Raw genomic sequence first — 24,395 nt, 5'->3', positions numbered from 1 at the left:
TTCTGCCACCACCATGTTTCAGTGTGAGGATGGTGTATTGAGCTTGATTTGTAAAGCTTTAAATGGACAACATATGGCTTTTTTTCAACAACGGCTTTCGTCTTGCCACTCAATCCTGAAGGTGAGACTGAAGGTTTGCCAGCCTAATGGTTGTGTTATTCTAGTATTTTAGTTAATTTTATTTAGGGGCATCAAAGTATTTTTCAGTTTTAGAAAAAAAACTTGAAGTCTTATTTATTTCTCTTCCACGCTATGATTATTTGCTACTTTGTGTTGGCCCATCAGCTAAAATCATTCTAAAATAATATAATATATATAATAAAATAATAACTTCTGCAGAACTTTCACTTTAATCTCCTACTGACCTCCCACACCTCTCTGTGTCTGAGAACCTATAATCTCCTACCTCAGGTTACTCAAAAACACATGAAAAGACATGTTTACATCATTTTTCTGTCTCATAAACAAAAAAGACTTGAAAATACAGGTGATCATATCTTTTATAACTTTATTTTTAACAATGCTTGGCAAAAACATCTAGAAATTCTGCTTTATTGGTCTTTGTTATAAAACAAGAGGAGGTGTATTTAAAGGGGAAAATATCACATCAGCCTTCAACTAATTTCCCAAAGGAAACAATTTTTGAGTACTAATATTCAGGTCCAAGGGGCCACAAGTTGTTTTGTTTAAAGAGACGATGTGACCAAGTTTTGCCTCACGGTAAAACCTTTTACTAGATGGCAGCAAAGAAAGATATGGAAGATATTGGAAACATTGTCTTGAGCCTTGATGGGCTTTATGGGGATAAGCGATCCTGAGCAACACTGTTCATCTTTTCAGCAAGCATCAGATCAGATCTCCAAGCAGCCTCTGTGTGCCATTGCTTGTTTACAGTAATTATACAAGGGTTTCACAGTCAAACAGAGGCATGCGCAAGTGAAAACGGTTATCCTCACCGATTTAGTCATGGTAAAGAAAGCAAAGCTGCCCATGGATTTCTGTGCTTAAATGGATTTAAGAAACTGAGCGCTGACATTCTCAATATCCTGGTTATAAAAAAACAACACAGACATATCAAAAATAATAAGCTTATAGACATGACAGTGTGGACTGTCAAGGATGTCTTCATTATTAGAGCCTGAGCTGGGGAAACTAGAGAAGGAACGCCAAGCCGCATAATGATGGGTATCACAGAGAGGCCTCCCTCAGGCAGGCCTGAGGAGGGCTGAAAGGAGTCCCACCACAACACTCCGCAAGCAGGTTTCAGTCAAGAAAAGGCAATCCTCCTGCTCTCCCTGTCAGGAAACACTGCTAGCTTTAGACTCAGCTGAGACGCAGAACAAAGGAAAAACATTAGGAACTGGGAAATCTTGTGCTGCCTTTTAACACTTCCCTGCTTTACAAGCTTTAATGGATTTATCACCAAACTGGATCATTTACATTTATCCAGTGCCTTAAAAAAGTAGCCTTTTAATTTTTTCATATGTTTTGACAATACAGACACGAAATGCTATGTATTTAAATGGGACTTTATGACATAGACCAAAATAATACAATATTCTGAAAAGTGGGCTGTGCAGAAGTATTCAATCACTTTTCATTTCAATTACAGAGGCAAGTCCTCCGGGGGAATGTATCTACCTCATTTTCACATTTAGGGGTAAACATTTCTGTTCCATATGTATGTAAACATAATTTTTAAAGCCCAGCTACAGCTATTAGATTTAGCTCAGGAATTGACTGAACCACTGTAATCCATGAAAATGTTTTGATCTAAAGCTTTCCCCTGTAGTTATAAGTCTTTTGCAGCCAAGATCTGGATTGTCCTGCTCCATTTAAGTCTGAGCAGCTTCCCTGTCCCGGCTGAACACAAATATCCCCACAACATGATGACACCCCCGCCGAATAGGACTCACTTTAAAAATTTTTATTTCTACATAAATGCCAGATTAGTGGAGTGCACATCTAAAACTTAGCCAGTCAACAGATTCTTCCACCTGAGCTGTGGATCTCTGCAGAAGGTCTCTGAAAGCAGTTGGTTGCACCTTTGATTTTATTTAGAGGTATCCACTTTAATTGCATGCATTACTTTGTTTTGGCTATCACATAAAATCCCAATAAAACACATTGAAAATGTGAAAAAGTTGAAGTGGGGTGAACACTTTTGCAAGTAACCCCTGTGCAGATGCACCTGGTTTCATCTGTGAGCTCTTCCAAGACGAATCAAAAGCTGAACTAATTGCTATGGATCCCCTGGATACTATTTTAACCTCATAGACAGCAAAAATTCAAGCTGTAGTTGCACAGCAAACAGCCTCCATGAATCATGGCTGGGTTGCACGCACGCTAACAGAGTCAGCGGCAGTAGAGTTAGTAGCTGAGGAATAATCATCGGGGAGGCAGTCCAAATTAATACTTCAGCCCAGGCCGCTTCATTCTCCGTCATTAGGGCACATTACAGGGCTTATACATCATTAAACCAGGCATAAACAATTCATTAAAAGGCTGTTAAGAAGACAAGCTAATATCACTCCTCCCTGTGGTATTAATAGACTGTAAAATGGCAGAGGGGTTAAGGCAAAAAGGATCATTCCACAACAACTATCCAGTCACTCATCCTGAAAAATGGCCAGTTGTTATATATTCAAGAGCTGAGGCGTCTTATCTACCAATCACATATGATACAGACATACATTTACATTTGTTTTGGCAGCGATGGTATGCCGCTCGCTCAAGTAAAAAAAAAAAAAAAAAAAGTGGGGGAAAATTAAATAGCTGCATGCTAATGTCTTTGCAGGAATGAGTCCACTTTGATTCCCAGTCAGGTTCCTTTGTAATGTCTGTGATCAAAACAAGATTGTGAGGATTAAAAGAAGCCACAACACATCAGATAGCAGCTCTTGAGTTTATTTAAGACGTGGAGCGAATGAAGCACCCATCCTTTCACAACGTCTTTCATCGCAGCGGCTCACAGATGTTGATCACATGTCCAGAATGGGACATGAGAGGGTGAATGATGACTGCAGAGGAGCAGGGCCACTGGTGGCAACAAGAAGATACAAGTGAGTAGCAGTGAAATACCATTATGTGAGCACACTCTTCATTGGTCTGAATAAATGGTTGTTTCTTATTAGCTGTACATTAGCTGTACATTGTATGTATTGGAAGCGTGGAAAATGCGATATATTCAAGAAATGTGACCTTGGGTGAAAACAAATAAACATGACTGAGAAGAAACTAAGAATAAGACAGACTTTGAATAATAAACCCGGAAAATCAACGACCATAGAAGGGGTTATCAGTACAACAGGCTTGGTTCAGCACTAAGGCTACAAGTATGGAGGCTACTTTAAATATACAGGAGAAGAAAAGCTTCTTAACTCTGGACAGCCAAATTGGCACCCCTACATAACTTGTAAAAAGCTCTAAATTAATCTTTTATTGAAGTAGCATAAAACATACCAACCTTTAATTTAAGTACAATTATTCAATAGTGAAAATATTTCAGTGTCTCCAGTGGTCACTGTCAAGAGGTGAGGCACACACGGATGTCCAGTCCATCACAAGGCAACACAGAGACACACAGGACAATCAACCATGCACTCACACAGACTCCTGCCTAAGAGTGCCCAGGGAGTACCTGCACATGCAGAAAGACCACAGGCTGGGATTCAAACCAGGACCTGCTTGCTGCAAGGCAGCAATGCTAACTGTGCCACTGTGCAGCCCACACCCCTAACAATCCTTTTACAATTAATTTAACTGAAGCTTTTTAACATTGGTTTTTGAGGCAGTTTCTAGAAACTTCTAATTAGTAATCCATGACATTCTTTTTTCCTGTGGTAGAAATATCATGTGACACAGAGGCCCGTTTCAGCCACTCATCAAAATGGGAAAGACAGGAAAACATGCCATTCGAGTCAGGCAGATATGTGTTGATCTACATACATGAGGAAACGGCTGCTCGGCTAAACTGGCTCATATCTACAGTCAGCTTAAATAAAAATGTTAAAACAACAAGAACTTGGAAGTTTATCTTGACACCTCCCACAGCGAGCCGGATGGTAACGGAGGCAAAAAAAAAAAAGATCTCCCAAGCTTGTTGTTTGAAGAATGCAGCTAAGACCCACATTCTTTCTAGCATCACAAGTTTCCATTACAACCACTAGATGTTATCTGCATGCCAACCGGTTGTTTGAGAGTAAAGCCAGAAAACTAACCCTTCTGTTCCCCTGTCACAAACAAGACGAGTTTGCAAAACTCTACTGGGAATTCAACTGGAGCTTAAGTTTGGGCAAAATAGACTGTAATAAACAAGATGTAGAAAATCACCTCATACCTAAAGTTAAGTATGATGGAGGATCCATGATGATGTGGACCTGTAGCAAACAAAAAATTGTAAAAGGACTTTAAATATGTTTTATATTTTAGATTTCTTAAAGTAGCCACCCTTTGCTGTAATGATTGAAATATTAATCTTTGGCCATCTCTCAATGCACCTCTGGGAAGTTCTTTCAAGACTCTTTAGAAAACCATTTCAGGTGACCACCTCACGAAGCTCAAGGTGAGAACGCTAAGAGAGAAAAGCAGTCATCAGAGCAAAGAGCGGCTATTTTGTAAGAATCTAAAATATAAAAATGGAACACATGGAATTATGTAGTAATCAAAAAGTGTGAAATAACTTTTTGATTACTACATAATTCCATGTGTTCATTCAGTTTTGTTGCATTTGGTGAGAACCTACAATGTATTTAGTCATGAATACAAAGAGACTCGTTAAGTGAGAAATTGTATCTAAAACTTTTGACCGGTAGTGTGTGTGTGGTATATTGATCATATCAACACAGAATCAACTCAAACAACTGAACAGGTGAACCGAAGAGAAAAAAGAACAAGAGTAGCCGGGACTGTGGGGTAGAATTTTTCCAAAAGTTTTAGTGTTAGAATAGCTACCACAAAAAAAACTTAATTTAAGGCTTTTTTACACATCTTTAACAGGATTCACAACAATTGTTGCCAGCAGTGTTTGGAGAGAGAACCATCAAATATAGTAAGAACTTTACAACATCATCTAAAGTAAAACTAAGCTGGACAGCATACCACACAGGAAAATATAAATAATTATAATTTTGCATATCAATTTACATGGCTGATATACATTATATGGCGTACAAACCGGTCAAACCCAGCCGTGAGTCTGATTCAGCAGGTTACTGTGAATTCCTTTGGTTGAGGGGCTTAAAAGCAAAGCACTACAATCTACACCACTTGAACATCACATAACATTCAAACAGGAGTATAAGGCACAAATATTTACTACTAGCATGTACTTCAAAGAAATGTTCAAGTTTTCTCACTAAAAAGAAAAAAAACAAAAAACAACTTTTCAGGCATTTCTGCCACACTGTGACTGTGGCTTCACGTCACAAAAATAAATAATCAGGAGGAGGAAGTTTTCCTGAATAATGCGGTTATAGCAGCATTCAACAGCTATTATTTTTAACTTACAGTAAGTTACAATAAATCTGTGCTTTGTGCTGGATTCTGAGGTGAACTCCCTACAAAAACAATATGGTACTGATATATGTATATACAGCATAGATAAGCCCTGAGTTTGATACAATTGAACAAACCCTCCTCAGGTTAAAAGGGCAGGGCTCCTTCAGAACGATGAACTTCATTTTAAGAAACTTATGAACAACACAAGGAAGAGCATCAGTGTCTTTCCAACATGAATTCTGAAGAAAAAAAAGTCCTACACTGTCACTGTTGGAGAAGGTAATTATTCACAGAGTTCTATAAATGGAAAGTTTAATGGAAGGAAAAAGTGGGGTAGAAAAAGAAGCACATGCCACCAGGATAATCACAGCCTTGAGATGATTGCGAATCAAGGCCCACTTCAAAATCTGAAATTAAAAGTGAGTGCCTCTTTATCCTACCTTAGGGTAACGTAAAATAGCAAAAACGGTCAAATGAAAACAAGATTTGGGTGACCTAAGAACATTTAAATGAGCCATGTTTTTTGAGAGGTTTGTTTAAACTCAAACAAGTCATATTAAAGCATTTGAGGTAGACATAAATAGCTTTATGTCCTTTAACCCTGCATGTTTGTGATCCTTCTCTACCCGTTTTATTTCTAACCAGTTGATCTGTTTTTAACAAGTGCCTCTGGATTTTTAACTCTGCTTAAGGTTTTACATTTTCAAACCATTTTAACTGGAAAATGAAATAGGTTTTGAATTTTTTTTTTTTATCAGTATGCAGTGAATTAAAAAAGTATTTACCCCCCTGCAGATTTGTTCAGTTTTTTTCCCCAATGATTCACATCATCAAACACATTTTAAGAAAAATATTAAGAAAGAATCCACCATGTCCACCCCTGAAGGGCTCGGGAAAAAACCCAAAAACCAAGAAAGAGAAAATCTAAAACACAATGGTTTTCCTTTTCAATGTGACTGAATTCAAAATGTCACCAGGTTGATGTAAAAGTCACTGATGACTGGCATAAACCGTTGCTTCATGGCAGTCATCAGTGATTTATGGGTCAGTTACCGTTTCACACAGAACCAGGTTGGTTTGGATAGTTTTTTTCTTTAAGAAGCAAAGTTGACATTTGAAAACTGCATTTTGTATTTACTCAGGTTATTTCTGATAATAAAAATAGTTTAATGATCTGAAACATTCAAATGCAAAAACAGGAAATCTAAAAGGGGGTAAAATAATTTTTCATTACACTCCATCTCTTTTTCAAGGATTTCACTGATGGCTTCTTATTTTCAGCATGAAGTTTTTTAATTAAACATGTGACGTCTGCATGAAGCTGCGCTAAAACCTCCCTCTGATTTAACCTTTCAGCCTGTGGTAACATAAAAGCAGGAAGTATGATGGATGTCAACAGTTCTCATCAGAATGATACTCATCTATACAGCCAATTTAAAACATACCACTCCTGTGTTTAAAAAAAAATAATAATTCATTATTATTCTTCTGAAAGTGGTTTCAGCGTGTCCAAACTCCCCAGCAGCCTGCTGTTTCTTGACTCAGAATAGAGCTTACCATAAAGACCAAAAACATCTGTCTGTGGTCCAAACCAGGATGACTTTTACTCCCACACTATAAATTACAGTGGGCTTTTCCATATAAGGGCTATAAACAGTCAAATAACTCTAGGACGTTCCTCTAACCTAATTTTCTCACTTCACCCTCTGAGATTTACTGTATTGACATTGATAATGACTGCAATCCGTTTACGTGAAGTAAAAAAAAAAAGACATAACATCTCAGGTCCAGAAAGGCACAAACCTTTGCCTAAACTTGCTTCTAAATGCAAAAACAAGGTACTTTATGCTCACCGATTTTGTTGAGGGCCTAATAATTTAGACTTTTATTAAAAATATGTTACAAATGAACATAATGTGAGCATTATTTTAGACAACACAAAACTGCTTAGAATATTGTTTTGCTTTTTGCCAACTAGGAGTGGTATGTTTTTAAACTGAGAACTTCATACCAGTTATTCTGACAAGGCACTAAAAACACCTGAACTCTATCTTTAACAGACTAAAATGCAAGAAAAGTTACTTTTACCAGGCTGTGCTCTCCTAAGAAGGCAGGATCATGCAGAGATGTTGCCTCCTTCGTCTCCTGCTTCTCATACCAAGGCATAGTTTCTCTTCTTTTGATGAATTGCAATATAAAACTGTGCCTGGAGTGTCAAATTATGGGAAGATGTCTCATTGTAACAACCCTGATACAAAGTTGCCACAAAAAACAAAGAAGGTTTTGTGTTTTACAATCTGAAGACTACAAATCTTCAGCTGTTTGTGTCCACTCAGTGAAAGTCCCAAGAATCTCCCTCACAAAGTCCTGGTGCATCATTTACGGACCACTCTGAGAAGATAGCATCTGTGACAGAGGAAAAGTCAGATCCCCCTCCTGCTTCCGACCCTGCCTCTGACTCATCTTGGAGCAGAATCTTCTGGTGAGCTTCTCGATCATCATGAGAACCAGGAGGATGGTGGGGTCACTGAGTGAAGCTTTTCTTGATGGCCACATTGGGGTAAAGACTGGAGAGTTCTTGGACTACCCGTGTGTCTATCTGCGAGCAGAAGGACACGTCCAGGAGGACAAGGCGAGGACATGCCTGGAGGAGTTTCTTGAGTGAAACAGCACTGACCAACCGTGTACCTGTTGTTAAAATACAGAGACAATGTGAAAACTATTTTGAAGCATTTTAATTGCCAAATAGATCAACAAAACTAGGCCTTACAATTCACATTTTTACCCCATTTCCACCAAAAACATCAGTGTTATATTGGGCTTTTACGTGATGATCAAATTAGTGCAAACATATAACAGGAAAGAAGAAGATAAATGGTTTTCACATTTGTAAAACAGCAGAAATCTGTAAAGTGTGGTGTGCATATGAATTAAGCTATCCAGAACCATTGCTTTGTAGAACCATTTGAGCGAGTTACAGGCATGTCTGTTCCAGATTGTTTGTCTAAAGACTGACTTTTGTCCATTCTTCTTTGCAAAATAGCTTCCGCTCAGTCAGATTGGATGAAGACTGTCTGTGAATATCAATTTTTATATCTTCCCTTATTTAGATCTTGACTTTTTCCACCAAACATAGTGGGACCGAAAAGACCAAATATGTTCAATATAAAAGCATACCGAGAACGTCAAGGTGCTGCAGCAAGGGGCAGCAATTAGCCAGCTCCTCTATGTCCGAGTCACAGACGGTGCGGTTGGCTGTGAGGAAGAGCTTCCGTAGTCGTGGCACACTGCGGGCAAGCTGCTGGAAACACCCGGTGCTGCTCTGCAGGGTAGGACACCAACCCAGGTCCACTTCCTCTAACATTCTGGGCAACCACAGAACATATAAGAAGCTGTGAGGAGTCGATGCAGAAATGTAGAGGATCACAGAAGTGTATCTTGTTTAGTGTCTGCAGCTGCAGCAAACCCAGTGAACACATTATGGAACATTTTATTTTTTTTTTTTTTATGATTACAGCAGGAAAAACCCAGATTTATATAGTTGTTATAATTTATGTTGCAGTCTCCAAAAATATAAAATATATAATGACTCATGTTGCAACCAGTGAAAGGAGGCGAAAGAGGTTGCTGAAGGCATTCTTTAGTTGCAGTGTTCTAAGCATTTTATAGTGTGGCCTACCTGCAGCCAGCAACGAGCTCAGCCAGGCCTCGATCTGTCAGGTTCCTGCAGCGCCACAGGTCCAGAGAGCACAGAGAGCGACATCGAGTGGCCAACATGCTGGCGACAACGTCATAGTCTTCGATCTGCAAAGACGGATGCTGTTAGTGTGATTTCTCCTTCAGGTGTTTGCAGCATCTGTATTTTTATCCATGTCTGAAACTCTGTGCTGTATCTCCATTAAGGCTTATTTACAGACTCTGGATGTTATATTGCTAATATGTCAGTTCACCTACTATACTGTCTCTGTAAGGCATCTGAATCTTTAGAATGTCACATGACTGTTAATACCAGGAACAATATGAAGAATATGACAAAGAAAGGAAGAAGGATATTTAAGTAATTACTGAGTCACAATCCAGTCTCTGTCTGCGTTTGACTTTTTAACCAAAATTTGCAAACGTTCACAAAAAGAAGATTAAGATTAAGTACAAAGTTTTACTTTCTAATAAAAATAAAGGGGAAACAATCTCTAATAGATTTCATCAGAAGGAACACTCAGTCAGGCTGTTTTGGTTTTCTGGTGGAAAGTAACTCAGCTCACAGCGAACGGACCTCAGCCTCAGAAATCACTCCATTCTGAGCATTTTCAAGAGTTAACTTTAGAAGGATCTGAACCGTAGGTTTTAAAGCTGCACACATGCATTTCATTACTAACGCTAGAAAGGACCTGTATTTCTTTATTGGCAGAGAAGTGTTGGAATAAATTTGTACTAACTTTATAGTTAAATTACAGAGCCCTTGTTTGTTACATTTCTATGTATTTATTTGGACATTAGTGTTTCTGTCAGATTCAGACTTCGTATTTTAGGAAATGCAGCTGCTAAAATTGTTTTCAACCTTAAATCTCCACTATTAATGTGACTTGACACATTGTGAGTTACGTTTCACATCAGTACATACATACGCGTAAGAAGCTTTTTCCTTAATGTGTTTGTATAATTAGGAAAAAACAAAAAACGTCATTGTCTCAAAATGTGTCCACAGTTGCTGCATGCATATTAGAATATGTACCTCTTCTGTGTGAACAGACTAAAACCAACCGGTGTAAAGTGAGCAGGTCTGAAACATGTAGAAAAGTTGAAAGAACCCCTAAAGCTGCTGCCAAAAGATTGACTTTCATTATTCAGTGGATATTTCTCCTTAAAAAGAGTTGGGGTTTTAAATCTGGCTCTCACGTTCCATCTTCAGTCCAATGTTCACATCTGTCTTCAAAAAGGTCTGATGAGACCAAAGTCAAGTTCAGGGGGGAAAAACTGGAAAAATGTGGAAATAGAAGTAAGACTTTTTTGTTTGCATTCTAATACTAACACAGTCTGAATATAAGGTCACTGAAACCCCTCCTGTTCCTCTTGTAATACTCCTTTCTCCAATTATCAGACTTCTGATTGAGAAGTGGGCGGGGTTCCTCACTAAAGAACTATCGCATTTAAGTTTGAGTGTACATTCCCCACCCACCGTGTCCTGTCCAGGTATTAATACCCCTTCAACCTTTTCACATTTTGTCACTGAGTAATCACAAGCCTTAATGTATTTTATTGGGGTTTTATGTAACAGACCAAGACAATGCAGGGGATAATTGGCGGATGGACCTGGAAGGATGCATGGTTTTCTTTTTTTCTACAAAAGCAGAGCACTTCGTTCTCAGACTGCAGGTTTACTGGTGGTTCCTAGAGTCTCTAGAAGTAGAATGGGAGGCAGATCCTTTAGTTATTAGGCTCCTCTCCTGTGGAACCAGCTCCCAGTTTTAGTTTTAGACACCCTGTCTACTTTTAAGGCCAGGCTTAAACCTTTCCTTTTTGATAAAGCTTATAGTTAGAGTGGCTTAGGTTATCCTGAGCTATCTCTGTAGCTATGCTGCTATAGGCTTACGCTGCTGGAGGACATAATGACCACTTTCACCCTCTCTGCTACCTTTTCATACTTCTCTCCAATTTTGTGTTATTTGCGGATATTTCAGCTTTTAGCCTTATGTTCTCTCTCTGTTTTTTCTCGTTCTAGAAGCTACACCTGGCCAGGCTCTGTGTTTAGCTGTGGTACCTTCCTGGAGGGGGACATCAGCCAAGATGCTGCTGCCAACAACTTAATGCTCACCTTTTACTGATGATACACTTGGCCCTGTCTTTCAGCGTTTAACCCTGTCTCTCCTAGACATCACTACTGGCTGAGCTTCTATTGTGATTAACTGCGTGTGCTCTCTTTCATACTCTAGACTTGAAAACTGGCTCAGACTTCATCTGCTTAGCTGTCTTTCTCTCCTAGATGAAGCCTCTAAAGGAGCTATAACCATTAATGTTTCACTTTTCTTTCCCATAGAAAGTACTCCTGGATCAGTGCTTCTGTGTTCTTTTTGTGTCTCTGCTCTGTTCTCTCAAACCCCAGTCGGTCGTGGCAGATGGCCGCTCACACTGAGCCTGGTTCTGCTGGAGGTTTCTTCCTGTTAAAAGGGAGGTTTTCCTCTCCACTGTCGCTACATGCATGCTCAGTATGAGGGATTGCTGCAAAGTCAATGCCAGTGACTGTCCACTGTCTCTTCATGCTCATCTGGGAGGATTGAATGCTGCAAGTCACTGACTGGATGCAATCTGCTGGGTTTCCTTAGATAAATAAAAAATAATAAACTGAATCCAACGGCACTGTTTGATAGTTAGGATTAATTGGAATGTGTACCTGACTTGAAATCTGTACGATTGGATTGAATTGACTTTGTAAAGTGCCTTGCGACAACATGTGTTGTGAATGGGCCCAACATAAATAAAACTGAATTGAATTATGTGCAGTGGAAGTATTCTGCCATGCATATTTGTTTCTCTTCTTGGATTCTCTAGTTTACTTTAATTCAGTGTGTTCTGTGACTTATAAAGTGACTCTTGGAAGAATATTTACAAAGTTTTATGTGCTATTTTTTCTTACAACCTCAGTCAATTCTTACCCTCAAGCAGCTCCCCAGGTTGAGATGTCTCATCTCAGGGCAGAAGGTCAGAATGCTGAGGAGGGCTGTTTGCTGCAGGAAGAACATAAAGAAAGGAAGAGAATTACAATTGTTTATTTCTTCTTTCAAAACCAAAGCCTGTTGACTAGTTAGAGGTACTAATCAATTGAAAATAAAGAAGAAAACAGGAAAAATTAATGGGCAATTCTATAAATATGAGTGAATTTAAAAATCGTGTAAAATAATTAAATTACAGTTGACTCATGTCATCTGACCTTTCTTCAAACAGATTGTCTGTCTATCCAATCAGCATTTAAAGGAATTTAATAAAGCCCAGGAGATCATTTCTTCACACTGCGAAGCAAAGCGAGGACAGAGCCTTCTCCTGTGGCACTGCAGCTCGGATGGAGATATGGAAATTTAACACAGCAATTGCCAACATGTGTACATCTGTGGCAGGAGAAAGTGTCAAGAGATGAAAGTGAAAGCCTCTTGTGAGAGTGTGCGTGTGCTGAACTCAGTCTGGCATCTTTATAAACGTCTCTCTCTATCTCTCTCTCCGGTGAGCTACTCAGTTAATTAGAGCACTGACAGGGTAATGACAGCTGAGATGTCAGAAGCCCCGGCAGACAAACAGCTCTCACTGTCTGTCCGGGCGTAAACAACCTGCAGTGTGCTGCCTGGCTCCACCGCAGAAACCCAACGCTGCCTGTCGTCCAAAACACCGCTCTGTCTGAAACACGACAAGCACCGTAGAGATGCCGAGGTGCAGCACAAAAACACGGGAGTGGTTTTACACGCCAGACGTGACTGTACCTGAACACATGCATTATGTGTCTTTAAACCCCTCTGGACTCGGAGCTGACAAAGGCAACAGGGAAGACAGTGTACACAGAAAACAACTTGGACCATCACATAAGCAGCAGTTTCATTTTACAGCAAATAATCTGAAAGCTTTATTAAGATGAAACAAACCTTTACAGTACATGTTTGTTACTGACAGTGTTGTGCATACAGGAGGCAGGAAGGTAAAGCTGGTAAAAGCTGCTGTAGAAGTATCTTAAGAGGTGTCAAGATAAATCTGAGGTGTTGAGAGACACTTACAAGAAAGCAGAGATGTGAATAAAAACACTCACTCCTTTTAAGATTCAAAACCCAGCAACCGATTTAGATACAACCATTTCCACATAAAATGGCTCAAAGATTTAGAGCACACAAATATTTGCATCCATGGTAAAGATGTGTTAAAAGCCTTAAAATACATTAATGTTCAACCGCATTACCAAAGTCACACACTAAGAAGAGAAGAACAACTGAACCTTTACCACAGTAGGGAATAATTAAATGTGCCACATTTACTGGCACCCCAAGCAGTTCTTGTACTATAATAAAAAGACATTTTCTTCACACATTACTTTCTTACATTCACGGGTTTCTAGGAACTTCTAATTAGTAATTCCAGAGTTCCTGTTTCCGTGAGGTATAAATATACCATGGGACAGAGGCCTATTTCTGTAAGCCACTCTTCAAAAGAGGAAATACAGGAGAACATGACCAGTAAGGCAAATATGTGTTAAATCAGAAAGCTTAAAACATTTAGAACTATGAAGATTATCTTGACACCACACACAGAGAAAAAGAAAGTAAGGAAGGTAAAAAAAATCTCCAAAGCTCACTGTCAGAGAATTGCAGCAAAGAGCGCTATCTTAGGGCCAGTAAGTCTCCATGACAACTATAAGAAGCTATCTGCAAGTCATCCTGTAGCTTTGGATTGATGTTTTTCCTTACCTACCCAGGGTTCTCGCCAGCAAGTCTCGCCATTTTCAGCGTAGTGGGCCGCTAAGCTGAAAATTGTCACCGCTCATTTTTTATGAGCGCATCTGCCCTTTGACCGACATCAGGGCTCCATCCGTGTGGTTTTTATGTCGGCTGTAGCGCATGCGCTGAGTCTATTCCCACTTCCTTTCACCCTGTGCAACTGCTAACGATAAAGCTTTCTAAAATCATGTCATTTTGGAAGGGTGGGTATAAACGGGTCTGCAGAAGGAAATCCCCGCCCCCCGCCTACCTAAACTCTACTGGAACCTTGTACCTTGATCTGATGAGACTAAAAAACTGGAGCTTTTCAGCAGCAAATGCTGCAGTTTGGGTTTGGAGTGATTCAAATAATATACACTGTATGCTTCCTAAGGCCTAGTTTTAAGTATGGTGGAGGATCTGTGGTGCTGCAGGAAAGGTGCTGTTTCTCTTCCAAAAGCCCTGGAAACCTAGAAATAAACGTTGGGTGGCTTTTTCCAGAAAATTCAAAACAGATTATCACCGGGTCTTTCAGCAGGTTAATGATCTAGAGAGAGTGTGCAAAAAGGAATGGTCTTCTATCTGTATGCCCCAACCATGTAAAATGTTATAGGAGAAACCGAAGTGCTGTCCTATGGGCAAGAGAGGGTCGTAAAACTGTCAACATTTACGACATTAGTGACTCTGTAAAAAACTATTATTTCTAAAAGAGAGATTTTTACAGAATAAATGTGAGAAAATGAAAGGATGGATTTCTCTGTGGGGTGGGGGTGTTCAGTGAGTGAGTATGGTAATGGAATAACAGATGAACTTCTTTTAAGGGTTTTTACACATATTTACCTATAAGATGAAGGGTACTGTATGCAGTTCCCGAGGAACAATGACAAACAAACATGGATTGTCTGTAAGAAGTCAAAAAGGATACTACAAAGACCAAAAATGAAAGCAAATGCTTGAAAGGTTTCTTAAATGACAGGCTTGCAAATTCAAGGCTCAGCTTTACCGACAAAACATTTGACAACAGTGGACCTGCTACAGGTCTTAGTCCACAGGTTATGGCTTTGACAGCTGACCACACCTACCTCTATCTTGGTACGGTACAGCACCAGCCTGCGGAGGTGAATGAGTTTGGAGATGTGTGTAAAGGCCTGCGGGTGGAGGCGATCGCATGAAGACAGGTTAAGCTCCTGCAGCCTGGGACAAGACTGGGAGATAATCTCGAGACAGGGCTCATTCAGGAAATGACAGCACGACAACTCCAGGCAGACCAGGCTGAGACCACGGGCCTTCATGAAACTGAAAGAGAAAAGGAGAAAAGAGGGGAGAAAGAAACGTTTTTTGATCTGGACATGGAATATCCAGTTTGTCCAAACAGTAAAAAACATTTAATTCTTATTTGTTGTTCTACCTTGTTCAACTCGGAAGGACCTGACTTTAAAACTGTTCATCCTTGTGAGTATTTGCTAGTTTTCCGAGGTCATTTCACTGATTTCTAGACCTTGCGGCCCGCTGTTAGTCTGACCTGCTGAAGCCCGTCAGGGTGAGAGCTCCACGGTTGCCAGTCCAGGACAGGTTGAGCCTCTGGAGGAGGGTGCAGCGGCTCTGCAGGTGTCCCAGGGAGGCGTCACTCAGCCGGGCCCAGTATGGCTGCAGACTCAGCTGGGTGTACTGCAGTGGATCGCAGCAGTGTTGGTGCAGCAGCTTGCAGCTCTGGGCCAGACGGCAGAGGTCTGGCAGGGTCAGGTGGCTCAAAATCAGCTGGATGAGCTGAGGACAGAAGATGGGGAGAAGGGTCAGAAAAGGAGGAAAGAGGGGAAGGGGAAAAAAGCAGAGCTAAACCACTTTTGATTTAATGGAAAAAATAAAAGCATAATATAAAGAAATGCAGAGATTAGTTAAAAGCAAAGAGCAATATTTCCTCTTTATCTGGGAGATCTAAATAGCACTCATCTTAGACACACAGCACTGAGAACAGGATCAGTGGTGAGGTGAGCCGGCTTGTTCTGCTCTGCGTTTATGGGCCTCTCAAAGACAAAGAATGATTTGCTTGCGAGAGTGTGTCGCAGTGGATCAACAATACGCCGTGTTCAAATCGGTATCAGCTGACAGATAATAGCTATATTGTGTTTCTGAGACAAATACGTGGCAGTTGTGAGGACTGCTGTTAATGGCAGCGGTTTGGAACAGAGATAAGAGAACAAGCTGCCGGGGCACCGCCAGCGTTTTGAAGCGTACTGCAGACAACATGACAAGAACAGCATGAAACTGGCTCGGTGTGCTCAAGATGAGGACAGCGCCAGAACATGTCCAAGCCCAGTGTTGACGTGTTTGTGAGAAATGCAGGTATATCCAATGCCTCGCGAAGTTTTCCTACCCTTTGAACTTTTTAACATTTTGTCACATTACAATCACAAACATCGATATATTTTATTGGCCTCCTATGTGACAGAACAACCCAAAGTACAGAATAATACGAGAACGGACCTGCAAGTCTGACCAGCTTCTCTGGCACCATAATACTGCCACCACTGTGCTTCACCATTGGCAAAGTGTGTTGATGGTAATGTGCAGTGCTAGTTTTCCACTAACTCTGCACCATATTGGGAAAATGTGAAATGTAAAGATGCTGACGAAGGTTGTGATAAAGATATGATTTGCTGTAAATAAACTAATACTTAACTAAACAGTTTCTGCACTGAAGTTATTTCAATCATAGAACACGGATAAAAAATCTATTTATTATTTCCATCTCAACCACATGGGTTCATTGATTTCATTGAAAGGAGATCTGCAGTTCTGGCAAAGAAACAGCAACCACAACTTCTTAATGTCCTCCTGAAACATTTTCCGCTGCATTAAGAAAGCATCTCCACAAGTTACTGGCAATGGAAGCCTAAATGCATGATGCTTAAATAATGAGCTAATATTTATAGCGGTTCAATCAGTTCTGTGCGATACTGATATTACATACAGACATATTGAAATGACACATTTGTGATATATTGTGGTGTCCTATTTTCCACCACACACAACATTTTGCTTGTAGCCTAAAAGGTTACAAGTTTCATAGGGACTACAGATGTAAAGTAGCTTCAGCAATAATGTAGCATGTTTGCATGTCCATTTAATATGCAATGTCCCTACACTGCAAGGGGCAAACTACAATTGAGACTTATTATGGTTTTCTCTCACTAGTGGATTTCTTCTTGCTTCTGTGTGGTGTGTGCAGCAGATGCAGATGTTGTTAATTTTATAAGGGTCTGTGTTGTTCACCAAGGCCTACAGTTTATGTGTTCTGCAATCACCTCGTATGGCAGCTTGTCAAAGTAGCCATTGGCAGTCCTCTGCTGCTTGCCATCTCCCCCTTGTTTGAAAGGACCTCCGACATCGGACAGCTCATCCTCGCTGTCGCTTAAGTCACTTATGTCTATGAGAGGCATCTTATAAAGTGCAAGCATGGGCCTCTCTTTCACCCCTCGAAGTATAACAGCATCCAGCTCAGTGTAGTAGTCCAGCAGCGAGCTGTTGACCTCCAGGCGAAGCAGATTGGTGGGGAAGTTGATGTGCTTGATTTTTGGGGAGAACTGTCGAGCTTGGGGAGTCAGAGCTTTGGTGGGCCCTCCTGACCACAACACTTCCCACCTGAACAAATGAAAACACATTCAACAATGTGTTAACTAATTCCACAGTCTCCCATACTTTTAAGACTGTGTAGGAACCTGTTGTAGTAATAGCTATTAGAAGCTTCTTCAGGGTGCTAATGAAATGAGTAGGTGGAGTGTTACCTGACATCAGTAGGTGGGTTCTGAGAGAATGGGTTGTGAGAGCAGGCCAGGATTTGGACGATGGCTCCAGGATAATAGGTCTCAAACACCTCCACTGCTGTTGGGTAGACAGGCTCCTCAAAGCCCAGCTCAATATAATCTTGGCTGTGGAAGCTGTCGGGGGTCCGGCGAAAAGGTAAGGGAGCACTGGCACACTGTTCCCACCACTTTCCATAAGCTCTGAACACAGCCGTCTGGGTGAAGTCCCCTGAGCTGGGGTAAACATTGGGGACCCCAGCCAGGTTCCACATGGTGTAGGACATGCTGTTCTCACTGCCATAGTGGGAGCTGAAGTCCAGAACCTCCTTGGCGTATTGCTCCACCTCCACACTGACCGGCAGCACCGCCCGCTGGCCGGATTCTACAGCACGCCGACTGGTCAGTGCCTCGCCTCGAGTCCCGCTCCTGGAGCGCCGCCGCAGACATATGTAGTAAAACATGCTCAAGAGGGTTAACATAGGGAACTCTGGGAATGATGGGGGCAGAGGGGTGAAACGGTGGCTAGGCGGAGGAAGAGCCTCCAGCTAGTGGTAGCACATTGTCTCAAGGGCTGGGGATGGACAAAACGCAAGCTAGAAGCCCGGCTGCATGCATGACCTGTGGGTTAGGCAGAGACAAACGCATATATGAGTGGGAAGAGCAAAACATTAAGTCTGACACAGCATAGAGTACAACAGCTGTCAATCACACTGAATCCATGTAGTGCCTTGTAAAAGTATTTACTCGCTTAAACTCTTTCACCATTTGTCAGGTTACAACTACAAAACCTTAATGTATTTTAATGGGAAATATTAAAGTCCTTTAAAATGAAACATACCTAGAACAACCTGAAAACTGTGGGAGTTTAAATATATTTAACCCCTCTAGTTGGATACACCGAAATAAAATCCGCTGACCTAATAATTAAATATAGAGCAATTCCGTGTGATGTATCCTGGTTTAAATTCATCTCTCTCTGAAGGCCCTTTGAGGTTTCCTGGGGAACGTTAGTGAACGAACAGCATCAACATGGACATCCCTCAGAGCACTGTTCAATCTAGTATTTGAAAACAGAAACAATATGGCAAACCTACAACACATGTCAATCCACCTAAACTAATAGGCTGTGCAAGAAGAATGTTATAAAAGAAGCAGCCAAGAGGCCCCTGGTAACTTCTGAGGAGCTGCACAACTCAGGCAGAATCTGTCATCAGTACAGCCATTAGTTTAGTACTGCGCAAATCTGCCCTTAATAGAAAACTAACAATAAACAGACAAGAAGAAACCCGTTGTCGCATAAAAGTTAGAAGTTCCATTTAAAGTTGGCCACAAATTATCTAGGGGACACAGCAAAACTAACATGGCATATCGTAGAAAAGATCCCATCCACGCTGTGAAGCATGTGTTTGGAAGTATCATGCTCTTCTTTATCAGGGAAACGAAGCCCATCAGAGTTGATTAGAAAATGGAGCTAAATGTGTTCTGGAAGAAAAAACCTGTTGAAAGCCACAAAGGATGTGAGACTGGGGTGGAAGATTACCTTCTGGCAGATCTATAACCCTAAACATACAGCCAGAGGTACAGTTAAATGGTGTACATGTGTTATAACAGCCCAGTCCAAGTCTAACTTGGAAACAGTGGAAGAACTTCACACAGACACTCCATATTCAATAGGGATGAACTTGAGCTATTTTGCAAAGAAGAAAGGGCAAAGCATTTCAGGCTCTACATGTGCAAACCTGGTAGAAACATACCCCGACTGACTAGAAGGCGGAATTGCCTCAAGGGGGTGGATTGTGTGAGCGATACTTCTCAGATATTCATTTGTCATTCTGCCTTTTTATTAGGGGTTACTTTTTATTCCGGAATTATGCACTACTTTGTGTTGGCCTATCACACCTAAACCCACGTAGTATACACTGAAGCTTGTGGCTGTAACGTGACAAAATGAGGAAATGTTAAAGAGTCATGCATCCTTGTTGGAAGGCACTCTACATCAGAACCAAACAAAACAAAAAAGCTTTAAAGGACACATTGATTAGCAATAATATCTGTAGTAAAATAGAGGTGAGGCTTTGTAAAATGTCAAATTCTATTAAAAAAATGAGAACTTAATAGAAAAGTAACCTAGAGATTAACGGTAAAGTCGGCTGTGTTATGCTGAAAGTCAAGGGTTTTATAATTGCAAAGGGGAATTTTGTTTGAGCCCAGTTGCATCACCATGGCAACACAGACTGACCAGGCTATTATTTCTATTAAACCATCAGCATGGTAGTCATCCACCCAGAGCAGAGATTTAAGGTTTCTAGAACAATACTGAGAAAGAGACAATTCATCCCTATGGGAAACTTACTTAGCAAAGCATTAAAGGAAGAGTATAGAAAAGTCAGCATAGAGCACTTGAGTCTTAAGGTAGTAGTAGTCTTGATACTTTTGTTTCTGTGCTATACAAAATTGTAAGGGGAAAAACAAAGAGCAGCTGTTTGCTAATTTGAAGAAAACTAAACGTGCAGCTTTGCAAACGTATGCATCCTCCTTGAAGTTTTTCACATTTTGTCACATTACAAAAAACTACTTCAATGTATTTCTGAGGGGCTTGTGGAATGGAACAACTCCATACAGGACAACAAAGTACTGTATAATTGTCACATGTAAGGAAAATGATACGTGGCGTTTAATTTGCCAACATTCAACCTCTTTTACTCTGACACACCTAGATAAAATTCACTGCAGTCAACTGCCTTCAGCATTTTTCTGAGAAATAGCCAAGACGTCCATTATAACTCTGGAGGAGCTGCAGAGACACACAGCTCAGCTGGGAGAATCTGTCGACAGGGTAACTATCAGTTGTGCACTCCACAAATATTGCCTTTATGGAACAGTAGCAAGAACAAGAAGGCCATGTAGAGTGCAAGAATGTGGTCTGGTCAGATGAGAACAAAATTTTGTGTTTTCTCTACATCTGAAACGTTCCGTGTAACGGAAAACTAACGCTGCACATCACCCTGAACACACCATCCCCAATGTGAAACATGGTCTTGGTAGCATCATGTTCTTCAGCAAGGACAGGGAAGCTGGTAATAGTTGATAAAAAGATAATTTATGCCAAATACAGAGCAAGGCTGGAGGAAAACAGAGGCTGTGAAAGACATGAGACTGGGACGAAGGTTCACCTGTCTGGTGGGCAACAACACTAAAGCTACAATGAAATGGCTTACATCAAACCATGTACAAGTGTTGGCCTAGTCAAAGTCCAGACTTAATACAAGCGAAAATCTGTGGCAAAATTAGAACTGGATAAACACATGCCCTCGATCTACTCTCTGCTTTCCGGGTCTTCCTACAATAACTTTAGCTTCTTTATGGCTACTTCAGAATTCAGCCGTAATGCTGATAAGGACCAGAAAGCAAATTCACATCACACCAATTTTCAAGACTCTGTAAGGGTGTCTTACAGTATTTATAACTCATAACGGTCTCAGCCCACCCTATTTATCAGATGTGATTCTGCTGTGTGGCCTTTGAAAGCCCCGAATGTCATTCTGAAATTGTCTTCTTGTGGTAGTTAGACTGAGAACTAAAACACACGGCAAGGCGTCTTTCTTCTGTTACGGCCCTAAGCGGTGGAACAGCCTTCCTGAAGACCTGAGAGCAGCTGTAAACTTAGATTGCTTTAAAGCGGACTAAAGACTTTTCTATTCCCTCTCACTGTCAGTTGAAGGTTATTATTTACTATCTCTTATAGTGTTTTGGTTTCAATTTTAGCAACTTTTGTGTCATAAAGTAATATTTTATTACTGTTTAAGTTATTGCTAATCCTGGTGGGTACGGTTTTAATAATATTGTTTGTTTCTGTTCTAGATTTTATTGTTAATGTGTTTGTTACATCTCCAGTGTTTGCTCGCTAATCTACATGGCTGCATTTCCACAGATCCACATCCTCTGTAATCGATTAATTTCTCTCTCTTTTAATTCTTAATCGTTCTATTACCAGTATCATTTTTTTTTAAAAAGCTTGCTTACTTTGATCACTTTAATGTGTGTGTCTCTAGTGGTTTTATGTCTGTCCTATTGTTTTTAACCTCTGTTAAGTACTGTGTGTTACACCTAACTGTATGAAAAGTGCTCCTTAAATAAACGTTTGATCCATAGAGTTTGAGTAAGTTTAAAATAATGAATGAGCAAATAATCGAACAAAAATATTGACTCAAGGGGGGTTAACAGAAATGCTTGCCACTGTTTTCATATTTATACTTTCCCTTCCGCTAAACAAACTTGCTTAATTTTGTGTAGGTTTATTACATCAAATCCAAATAAAATACATAGAGACTTGTGTTTGTGACCAATTGTGGAAAAGTTTGAGGTGTAAATACTTTTGTCAGGCACTCAACTGCACGAACATCTTACAGAATTAAAGTGATTTTTTTATAAAAGACATAAATACAAAGTGGCCCTGGTGTAAAGAGCAGCTCCATCGTGGACAAGTCTTTCCAGTCCTTAGTGACCACTATAATGTAGGTTTGTTGACAGGTACAATAAGCAGCTAAGTTGTCTGACTTCTATGTAGGTCGATGAGCAGCATCATTATTCAGGATTCTCAATGTCCCAGCGATTATCAGGTTTAGTTAAAGTTTAACTTTTGACCTTACACATATGGATAAAACTCAGATACTGGTGTAATCCAAGCTAAAATGAACAAAGACGTATTAAGCGCAATATTTGTACTGAACAGAACTGAAATAATGAAAGTTGTTAAAAGATTACAGATGAATACGAAGGTAAAACTAAAGCTAAATAACTTGTCCTAGATTCTCAGCTGGCTTTTACATGAAAATTTCCACTATGAACCGTATATTACCAGTTGCCGGTTTTCTGTAAGACTTCAGTAAAGTGACAACACTAAAACGTGGATTTGTTGTGAAAATGTAACAATAGAGCAGTGTGTTCTGTCAGTGGTGGCTAATGTTAAATAGCTGAGGTTAGCTAACATCCAGACAAGCTGAGCTGTCAAACATGAACCGCTAGCTTTCGCTAGGCAGCTTTAACAGCAAAACACTCTAAACAAATTAACACAAAGTCAATTTACGGCAAACGGAGATCGATATATCCATTCATGGGGAGATATCCTCTTGTTTCCTTGAGCTTCATCCGTATATTTCATCACGCTAAAAACATTCCTGTCGTTTATCTCCTGTTGCCTTCCTGGACCAGTCGGACGACGCCATGAGTCACGGAGAGCGCACTAAAACCAACTAGGAAATGTCGTAATGTTTTCATATATAACACGAAGAAAACACAGACTAATTTTAGGTAAACCTGTATCATCAAATAGAAGCTTCCAGTGACAATTTCAGTGGAAATACTTATTTCTTCACCGCTACAACTACTTACTTTTGCTTAATAATTCAAACAGATAAGACCACATATTATAAGTTAAACAGACTATCAAACGCTAAATAACAAACTTGTTTTTAAGGGCGACTAAATAGGCGCAGGTATGTAAAAGTAGGAGTTACGTGCGCGTATTGAAGGTGGCACAAGTTGCCAACATCCGGTAGGCGAGCTTTTATCGCAGAGGATTATGGGTACGGTAGTTCGTATGCTGCAGACAAAATACAACATAACTTAAAAGACAGAGATCATATGTCCAGTTATATGTTTATCAACAAAAAGTGAAATAAAAAAAATCCTTAATGATTTAGTTTCACCGAGTAAAATATTTTCATTTTGTTCACTATACTTGTGGTATGGAGAAAACTCTTTTCAGCTCTTCTCATTCTGAACTTCATAATGTAGTTATATTCCAGATAAATATAGACTACTACATGTACCAGTCAGGAGAAATATGACCACTGATAGGTGAACAGTGATCCTCGCTTTGTTGTGGCACCTGTTAGTGGGTGAGATATATATTAAGGCTTAGGGAAACATTTTGTCCTCAGAACTAATTTGTTAAAGCACCTAGTGTAATAATTTGACTGAGTAGGAAAGTATTATGGCTAGAGAGGTCAAAGCATCTCTACATATTATATATGATATTACACTGATATACAGACACAACACCTTAAAGATCTCATAAATGTGGTAAGTAAAATTATCTGTATGGTCAATCATGAATGACATATCCAGTGATTTGGTCTCTAAATCACATAAAGATGTCTAGGGCTGCACCAATAAAAAAATATGCTATGGTTATTTTCTAAAGGACTGTATTATTGCTAAATACATTTTTGGGTCGCTTTTGTTTTTATTGCACCTGCTTCTTTCAGTGTCTATTCAAAGGAAATATGGTCTTGATTTTCCTTATTATGCTGATGATTGCCGGATTCATCTGCCCTTAAAATCTATTACTAGTTCTTGATCAATCCACCCTCCGTTAAAATGTCTAGATGATATTAAGGGTTGGATACCTTTAAATGTTTTCAGTTTTAATGATAATAAGACTGAAGTTATTGTGTTCAGCCCTAGCTCTATTGCTGGTTCTCTTTTTGTGAACCTTGGCTCTGTTGAGCTGTATCTTAAGCAGCCTGTAACGAATCTGGGGCAATTTTAGACTGAATAAACAGATTAACTCTGTTTTGAAGAAAAGCTTCTTCCAGCTAAGGCAGATAGCTAAACGTAAATCAGTGTTAACCAGACCTGACCT

General features: G+C 40.0%; 1 protein-coding gene across 3 annotated transcripts; it reads right to left on the bottom strand.

The window, feature by feature from the left end:
• Positions 1-491: 491 nt before the first annotated feature.
• Positions 492-23,266, bottom strand: fbxl4 (F-box and leucine-rich repeat protein 4). Of its 3 annotated transcripts, XR_007037665.1 has the most exons (10): positions 22,836-23,121; positions 17,732-18,367; positions 17,252-17,588; positions 15,469-15,713; positions 15,029-15,242; positions 12,150-12,221; positions 9,179-9,303; positions 8,677-8,864; positions 7,588-8,187; positions 492-3,039 (listed from the first exon to the last, which is right to left on the bottom strand). XR_007037665.1 is itself a non-coding variant. In XM_047361204.1 (9 exons), the coding sequence occupies exons 2-9, from the start codon at positions 18,226-18,228 to the stop codon at positions 8,024-8,026; spliced, it is 1,842 nt and encodes a 613-aa protein (XP_047217160.1). In that variant the 5' UTR covers positions 18,229-18,367; positions 23,141-23,266; the 3' UTR covers positions 4,916-8,023. The 3 variants fall into 3 exon arrangements, 2 of the variants coding, with proteins under 2 accessions (XP_047217160.1, XP_047217159.1); XM_047361204.1 differs by lacking the exons at positions 492-3,039; positions 22,836-23,121 and adding an exon at positions 23,141-23,266 and having other exon boundaries at positions 4,916-8,187; XM_047361203.1 differs by lacking the exon at positions 492-3,039 and having other exon boundaries at positions 4,916-8,187.
• Positions 23,267-24,395: the final 1,129 nt, after the last annotated feature.

Source organism: Girardinichthys multiradiatus, chromosome 3 (assembly GCF_021462225.1).
Source record: "Girardinichthys multiradiatus isolate DD_20200921_A chromosome 3, DD_fGirMul_XY1, whole genome shotgun sequence".
Classification (NCBI taxonomy): Eukaryota; Metazoa; Chordata; class Actinopteri; order Cyprinodontiformes; family Goodeidae; genus Girardinichthys; species Girardinichthys multiradiatus.
The sequence above is the reverse complement of the archived record's forward strand: the minus strand, read 5'-3'. Positions and strand labels throughout refer to the sequence as shown.

Excerpts from the sequence above, each read along its gene's own strand:
- fbxl4 (XM_047361204.1), bottom strand. The coding sequence starts at position 18,228 with ATGTTAACCCTCTTGAGCATGTTTTACTACATATGTCTGCGGCGGCGC. Across the intron at positions 12,222-15,028 it reads TGTACCGTACCAAGATAGAG|CAAACAGCCCTCCTCAGCAT; the intron begins GTAGGTGTGGTC and ends TTCTTCCTGCAG. Across the intron at positions 9,304-12,149 it reads ACCTGGGGAGCTGCTTGAGG|ATCGAAGACTATGACGTTGT; the intron begins GTAAGAATTGAC and ends CCGTCTTTGCAG.